The sequence below is a fragment of the Eupeodes corollae genome, chromosome 1, assembly GCF_945859685.1.
Source record: "Eupeodes corollae chromosome 1, idEupCoro1.1, whole genome shotgun sequence".
Classification (NCBI taxonomy): domain Eukaryota; kingdom Metazoa; phylum Arthropoda; class Insecta; order Diptera; family Syrphidae; genus Eupeodes; species Eupeodes corollae.
Window position 1 is genome coordinate 112,567,754 of NC_079147.1, and position 8,566 is coordinate 112,576,319.

An 8,566-nucleotide genomic window follows, 5' to 3' on the forward strand; every position below is an offset into this window, starting at 1 on the left:
TATCATGAGAACAAAGAAAAATATTGACTTTAATTTGTTGCTATCTCGCACAAAATTTTGTTATTGACATTTTGTTTGAGTTTTAAAAAAGCCGACAGACGCGTATGGATGGAAAGTTGCTAGTATGGGTCGCATAATAGTCTTTTTAATGTTTTTTGAAAATTGGAAAAACGGCATTAAGTCTTTTTTTTGAAAAACAAAACTATTTAATGATTATATTTGTTAGATGTTTGTGTGTACTGATGATTTTTTTTAAATTGATTCCGTCCACAAATAAACAAGATATTTAATTTTACAAAATCGGTTTATTGCTATGGACTATACTTTTTCACTATAATTTATTCAATGCATTTTTTTCATAAAATTATTTACTATTTAAAATGGCTACACTTATTTAAGACAGCGCACGAAAGTAAACTAATATTCCTATATTTCTCAAAATCATTTTTAGTGGCGTGAATCTTTTTAAATAACTTACTACCTCTCAAACTCAGTAAAAAAATGAATAAATCTAGTAGAACACCAAATCAAAAAGCTCGCTTAAGCTTCCTTATTTTTTTTTGTTGCTATCAAAGGGAAATAAATGTTAAATTTTAAATAGGTTCCACTCTAATCAAAACTATCATCCCATAAGTTTAACGAGATCCTACAAAATAGCAGCTTATATCAAATATAAAGACATAATATATTCGTATGTTCATATTTTTAAAATATCATTTATTGTCGTCACTTCGGTCATGAAATAAAATTTTTTAAGCTCTAATTATTATTATATGAGTATATGACGACTAAATAATTTGTGACTTGCTCTATACACGCATTTGTTTAAAAACAAAATTCGCTGAATAAACAAAACAAAAGACTTCAACATCGAACTTGATTTTACATTAAGTATATAGTTATACCTACTCAGACAGCATTTTGATAACAGCAATTATTTTGTAATACAATTTTTCTCATATACATATGAACGTGTACATTATGTGTCTGTTTTTATGTGAAGCTACTCTCAGAGTCTTTATTAATTTTCCACTGACTGTGATTTCCCTAAAGCTAATCGGTTTCCCTTTTGAAGATACACACAATTTTATCATTTCTAGGGCTGCCATCTTCTTCTGATAAAAAGAGACAAAAAATAAATAACTAAAGTGCTGATTTTGAATTAAATTAAGACAAATAAGTTGAGTTCCAACAATTCTTCAAAATTAATCTCTAATTTAAAATTGAATACAAAAGCGAAGACAATATTCAATAAAAGTTTCGCAAAAAAAAAAAATTAACAACTATTAGGAACTGAACAAAATTAACAATTTATTATAACTCTGGCAAGCTTGTTTTCACGAAGAAGTAGAGATATCAACTCACTGTTTACTTGTTGACTCTTCAAGAAACCCAATAGCCCTGAGGAAATCCAACTCAACATAAGACAGTGTTGTAGATACTTTTTTAGTTCGAAGTAAATCTCTCGCGACGAAGGTTATCCAAGAAGAATTTTAAGCTTTAAAGAAAATTGATTACGTTGAGTCAGTTGTATATTAACATCAAACAGGTGAGTGGAACGAATAAGCAATCTACTATTTCGTTATATTGCAAGTTCCGCAATTTATTCAACTCATTAGGAGTATGTATTTTTGTTTCCATTATTTTTCATATTATTGTAAAGTATGAACATTTTGTGTGAGTAGTAATAGCATTAAATATGTAACTGAGTGCAGGTTATTGTGCTATTAACACAAATTTATAGTGACGTGTAGTTTCATCAAACGGGATTTTAGAAATTTCGGCTAGTACCTGTTTCCGAATAGTGAAAGTGGTGTAACTGTAAATAATATACAAAAGTGCATTCAAGTAAGCAAGAACATTCTTATTTTGTTTTAAATAAGAAAGATTATTCGTTATGAATAATTTACCTTAACCTAAAATTCTTATTTAAAGATAGATATGATCTTGAAATTTTAAAATTTTGAATTTATGAGGGTTTTTTACGTAATCGATTGCTAATATTTGTGGTTATATCTTCAAAATAAAAAAAAAACAATAATTATGTAAATATAAAAGAAATACAATTTCAGACCGGTCTGCTTCTAAAATGTGGTTTGAAAATAGCTTTGAGCTTGAATTCTAAATGAATTTTATTTTTTACTTATATAAGTTGGAATATAATTAAGACTTCCTCATTCTATAAAGTTTAACTGTCATAAATAAATTTTGTTTGGTGTGTTGCTATTGAATAGTGAAGGCAGAAGTTATGATGAGAATTTTAATTCACTAACTTTACTAAGAAACCTAAGTAATAATTTTTGCAAATTATAATTTCAAGTGTAGAAATGTAGTCAAATTCTTAAGGCTCATTAAATGAAAGTCAGTAATATGGTAGCTTTTAAGTTGCTTGAAGTGTACAAATTTCGCACATTAAAAATCAGAATGAAGGAACATTTTTTAATTGCGTTTTTTTCGAGTCTTCAATTAACTCGAACAAATATAAAAATAGAAATGAAAAATCCAGAGCTAGTTGAAGTGCACATATATTAAATGTATACATAATGTATCTTTATGGTGTGGAAAAATCCTTCACCGAGTTTCTAGTGAATAAAATTTACGTTTTTGAAAACCTACATCAATGTCACTATTCAAAATTTGAAGGTCATATTCATTGAATTAATACTAAACTTTCAGGTTTCAGTATACATAATTATGCAGATTCAAATTATGTAGTTTAAAATTTTAATGAATTTTAAGTTTTTTTCCTTTTGAATAAGTTTAACGAAGCAAATTTTCGTTTTATTTTATTAGGACATTAAGACATCACTTCACAGTAACTATGATGTTAAAACAGTGGGGCTTCCATAAGTCGAACTTTTAAAATAAAAGAAAATAAATTCGAGTTACAGAAACCTCGATTTAAGGAAATAAAACAAAATATGTTTTGTTTAATTGTATTATATGTTCATAGATAACACTTCAAGTCACATGGATAGGGACAATCTTTTTTTTAGTTTCTTATTTCCCGATATATATTAAACCCTTAGGAAGAAACATTGCATATAGATTTGTTAAAAATTCAATGTGGGTAATTGCAGCAAAAAAAAAACCACCCGGAGTGTTATCTTAAATAAGAGGAGAATCACGTGTTGTTTTAAAAGCTCTTTAACGTTAGCTTGTCTAGGTTGCACAGTTAATCCTCCATCACTATCTACTTTACTGTCACTAACTGTTTCCACTTCAGTTGCTTCTGATACCAAAATCAAAATTCCTGCATCAGGCTGGATGTGACAAACAATTTTATCGCAATCCAAGTTTATGTATGCTTGAAGGCTACATCGCACGTCTTGTGTATTATGTGCTTGTAAACATTTCTCTTGCATTTATCTGAACTCATTGTCAGAAACATCAAATTCGTCGTTAATTCCATTGACTCTTACCTCTGCCAAACAAAAAATCTCTTCTTCTAGAAATGCCAAAACTTTGCACATGATTCTTTTCCTGAAAAACATTTTAGAATCTGTACTACCCCTTGGGCCATTGGCTGTAAGGATGCATAAGCTCTTTTTGCCAAATTTTTTGTTTTTAGCACCACACTCTATTTCACCAATAACATTATGCTTTTGTTCAAAAATTTTCTTCTCGAAATATCAACATTTTAATTACTTGGAAATGTTTACCTTTAAAAGAAGGTTACGCACAACTTTTTAAGAAAAACTAGTCATGCCTCTTCCAAAAACAAACTTACAAAATAATAAAATAAAATAACAAATTTAAAAAACGGATTTTCCTATTAAGTGCAAAACTATGTGTTGAAATAAGTGTGTAAGCCTAATTATAATGATTTCAAAAATTGTAAACGAAAGGGATTTTTTCGCTTCAAAGGAAAAGTTGAAGTTAAACAGATATTTTACCATCAAACGCAATTTTAAAAATTTTAAAAAGACAGAAATTCGAGTTACATAACTTCGAGCTATGAAGTGCTAGGTTTTCAAAAATAAAGTGAAAAACGCAAAGTTAAAAATTGAAATTTCATTTACAGAGAAATTTGACTTAAGGAATTTTGAGTTATGGAAGTTGAACTATATGCTATGTATGTAGCTGCTTCTTGGAAAAATATTAAGTTTTGTTTAAAAATGTACGTTGTAATTTCTCCTGATTTCGGTTTCAAATAAAAAAAGTATACCTACTTTAAAACATTCTCATTCTGTTCCGAAAAATTCTACAAAATTCTTAAAAAGAAAAAAATATTAAAACATAGATTTATGCTTCTAAGGCGGAACATATAAAATCCTATTATCAATGTCAATTAAGATGAAAACATCCATAAATCAGTAAATTGAGTCGAAAAAAAGAATCAACCTCTGAAAAATAAGCTTGGAGCTCGATTTCATCTTTATTCTGGCAGGGATGCTCTATACAGATCGTACCTGTAGATGCTGTCATAATGCGGGCTTGATATCGATGAAGACATGGTTGGTGTCTTAGGTTTTTCCAGGATCTGGCTTAATAGGAATATTTGATCGACTATGCACTTTCCTGGTCTAAAACCACACTGATAAGGACCTATCAGGTTGTTGACAATGGGTTTTAGACGTTCACATATTACGGCAGGGAAGATATTGTAAGCGATTTCAAGTTGACTGATTCCTCTTTAGCTGGTGCAACTTAGAGGGCCTCCTTTTTCGGAATCGGACAATCAATACCCTTGTTTTTTATCATTCTATAAATAGTATAATAGAAAATTACCAAGAAAACCCATCGGCAGTAGCCAGATTTTTGCATTTAAAAATTGGTACAACTGAAAGAAAATCTTTTAGAATTAAAAAAAAACACAAAAAGAAGAAGGTTTTGTGAAACTCAAAACTTATAAGTTAAAAAAAAAACTAACTTAAACTAATAAAATATACAATTTTGAAGAAGAAATTGTGAGAAAACATCTGGAAATTGAGATTCTATATACAAATTGTATTTAACAATTGCAGCTTTGACATAAAATAAAAACTTCAAGAAAGGGGTTTGTTCGTAGAATACTACATTAACATGTGGTGTTGAAGCGAGCTTGAAAATCGCCTCAATTGTTTATATATATACCTGAATCGAATTGAAATTAGCTTGATTTGAATAGATTAAATTGCACATTATATGGTGCTGAGCTATTCAGCTCTTCATTGTTTAACACAAATCAAACTATCTCACTTGCACTTCATAAGAAACATCAAAACACCATTATTAATCATTTTTAAATCTTCTTGTGTGGTGGAAACACCAAAAAGATTTATTTAATCCAAACTGAGATAAACCTTTGATGGAAACATAGGAAAACTTAATTATCTTTTCTATTGTTTTCTCTTGCAAAATAAGCCCAGTTAGTCGATGTTCATTAACAATACTAAATAATATCAACAGTAACAGATTGATTTTTTCCCCAATGAAAAACACATGATTCCAAATGCAGAACTACTCAACGAAGACAGCCATCGAGATACAAATGCAATATCAATCGTACATCACATGAGATCCTTTCGAGACTCGTATAAATGTCAAAAACCCATCCGTAGTAAGATTCTACTTTAACATTTACCGGTAGTATTCATACTGCGGATATTGTTTTTGTTATTTGTGTAAAATGGTACTACAGTATTCCTTACATTTAATTTGGTGTATGCTTCTAACCAAGTTATCTCCAGCTGCTTTAAAGAGCTCGGCTTTCAAGCCATCTGCTCTAGCGGCTTTGGTAGACTTCAGCTTCGATATGGAAATCTTAACTTCATTTAAGTCGGGAAGAACGGATTGTTAGCTTTTGTGGTTTATATTGAATGGATCATCTTGCCTGACATCGGAACTCAGTTCATCGTCAACGTTAAACAGTCTGCTGTAGTGGTCTTTTCATATCCTCAGCATTGACAGTGGTTCCATTAAAATGTTTCTACTTTCATCTTTGCAGTTTCAGTTTCAGTTCGAGCTAAATGTATTTGTGAATTTCATGCACCTGCTCATAAAACTTTCGAACTCCAATAACTGCTTTTGAACCCCTCAAAATCTTCGACCGCATGTCTCTTCTTCTGCTCATAGAGCTCGTTAACAGCTCTTGCCTTTCTATGAAGCGCTGTTTTGGGAAGCTGTTTTTGGCTACATTTGTCTGCTGACATTCCTTATCCAACCAGGGGTTTCTTTTTGGGGGCTGCTTAAAACCCAGTATACCAAAGTCGGTTTCTTTGATTGCTTCGATCGGACTTTGGTCAATCTAGTTGACAGTAGATTAATCTGGAGGACTCCAAGTTCCTTCGTGTATGTTGGGGTGTGAAAAATGCTTACTGGTGTTTTGCCCCACTGCAAAATCGTGCAGGCTGTTTGCCCAAGACAATTTCAATATCGTAGCTGGTACTGGTCATATGCTTTGTCCAAGAGCTCCAAGCACAAATCTTTGGTCTTGTCATACTTCTCTCCCGATGTCTTGATGCGGGTGGTAGATAAAGACCTCTTCCGCTGCCGTCTGGATGTAAGGAGAAATGCCTTACTGGAAACATCTCTCCCCCCCTTTCCTCAACAACTTCTCCAGTTGTAATACCATACAGAATTGCGTTTTTGGAAAAAAAAAACCTGTGGACGCTTGTGTCCTCTTAAATGCATATGTCTACCATTTGAACATCAGTTATAATTCAAAATTATGCAAATAATAGCTATCATTTTTGTATACAAAATCTTCACTGCTTTAATTTTTAATTCTAAAAAAGAGCATTGTTTTATTGATCTTGTGCGATTGGCATACAAATTAGTTTCTCAATCTTGTAAGCTAGATGTTAACCCTGTTAACCCCTTTTTTCACAAGACGAAATACACGCGCTTAACAATTTAGCAGGAAGTTATATTTTAATGAGCAACCGTATTTAATTTTAATAATTTCTAGAATCAATTATTTGCGTAGCTTTTTTAATACTTACTGCTTTTTTTATTTACATTTATCGCATCAATTATTTGCACCTCTTTGTGCGTCGGGTCGATCGAATTAATGATGCTAATTAAAATACTTACAAAATAATTCCATAAACTATTTAATATACAAATCAATGAACTATTTGTACGTGCATACATATATGTAGATGTATTTTTCTTTTCAATAATTAAAATTGTTTTAAACAATAACACTTTGTATACTTTATTAGAAAAAGAAAAAAGTATAAAAATAATAATAAATATAACTTCCCATTTTTGTTTTATAGAATATGGAGATGCAAGGTAAAACTGTCCTAATTACTGGAGCCAATAGTGGCATCGGTAAGGAAACTGCACGGGAATTGGCGAAAAAAGGTGCAAGAGTAATCATGGCATGCAGAAATCAGGAAACTGCTAAAGCAGCCAAAGGTATTTGTTATAAACAATTAACCCTTTGTTATTTATGATTACTTATACAAAATATTTTATTCTTCTTCTTTAGAGGAAATTGAAAAGGAAACAGGAAACAAAAACTTGATCCTTAAGAAGCTGGATCTTGGCTCTCAAAAGTCAGTTCGTGAATTTGCAGCCGATATTTTGAAGACTGAGAAGAAAATCGATGTTCTAATTCATAATGCCGGTATGGCTCTGGCATTCCGAGGTGCAACAAGTGAAGACGGCATCGAACTAACAATGGCTACAAATCACTACGGTCCATTCCTGTTGACACATTTGCTTATTGATCTCCTAAAGAGAAGTTCTCCAAGTCGAATTGTCATTGTAGCTTCGGAGTTATACAAACTAGCTTCGGTGAATGTGGACAAATTAAATCCAATTGGAACATTCCCAGCTGCGTACTTGTACTATGTTTCCAAATATGCTAACATATACTTTGCCAGGGAATTGGCCAAACGTCTGGAAGGCACCAATGTGACTGTTAATTTCTTGCATCCCGGCATGATTGATTCTGGAATTTGGAGAAACGTGCCCTTCCCATTGAATTATCCAATGATGGGAATAACTAAATTGTTTTTCAAGACACCCGAACAGGGCGCTTTGACTACAATTTACCTTGCATCATCGGATGAAGTTGCCAATGTATCGGGAAAATACTTTATGGATTGTAAGCAATACGAACTAAATGCAGCTGCAATGGATATGGACAAAGCAAAGAAAATCTGGGAGGAATCAGCTAAAATTGTAAAACTCACTGCTAGCGATCCTAAGATCTAAGGACATTGAATTCCCATTCCGTGTTAGTGCGTTAAGAAGGTTAATTATCTACGATTAGTATGTAATATTTGAAATTGATGTTAAATGCTTTAAGGGAAAGTTGAATAAGCATGTGTTTTATATTTTTTAAATAAAAATCTATTATGTATAGTTGAAAAGGTTAAGTCTTGTTTTTTTTAAATTGTAAGCATTTTATTTTTCTAGCATCTTTAAAAACTTTTCCCAAAATTCAAGAAGAATTCCATATACTAATGTTGTGAACATTTTGTTGGTCACAATGAAATTTCATCCGTGGGACTATTAAGGGCCTTTTTAAAAGGTTGCTGTAAAGAGATGCTGTAAAGTATAACAAACTTCGGACTTGTACATGGAGAGATAAGTCCCTTAAAAGACCACGTGCATCCGAACACTTAGC

At 31.5% G+C, this 8,566-nt stretch overlaps 1 protein-coding gene across 2 annotated transcripts; it reads left to right on the forward strand.

Moving 5' to 3' along the window:
- Positions 1-1,396: 1,396 nt before the first annotated feature.
- On the forward strand, positions 1,397-8,315 carry LOC129941444 (retinol dehydrogenase 14). Of its 2 annotated transcripts, none has more exons than XM_056050071.1 (3): positions 1,397-1,549; positions 7,206-7,347; positions 7,421-8,315. In XM_056050071.1, the coding sequence occupies exons 2-3, from the start codon at positions 7,209-7,211 to the stop codon at positions 8,149-8,151; spliced, it is 870 nt and encodes a 289-aa protein (XP_055906046.1). In that variant the 5' UTR covers positions 1,397-1,549; positions 7,206-7,208; the 3' UTR covers positions 8,152-8,315. The 2 variants fall into 2 exon arrangements, with proteins under 2 accessions (XP_055906046.1, XP_055906047.1); XM_056050072.1 differs by lacking the exon at positions 1,397-1,549 and adding an exon at positions 1,670-1,848.
- Positions 8,316-8,566: the final 251 nt, after the last annotated feature.

Bases quoted from the DNA above. Each gene is read 5' to 3' on its own strand.
- LOC129941444 (XM_056050071.1), top strand. From the start codon at position 7,209: ATGGAGATGCAAGGTAAAACTGTCCTAATTACTGGAGCCAATAGTGGC. The intron at 7,348-7,420 runs GTATTTGTTATA...CTTCTTCTTTAG, and splicing joins AACTGCTAAAGCAGCCAAAG to AGGAAATTGAAAAGGAAACA.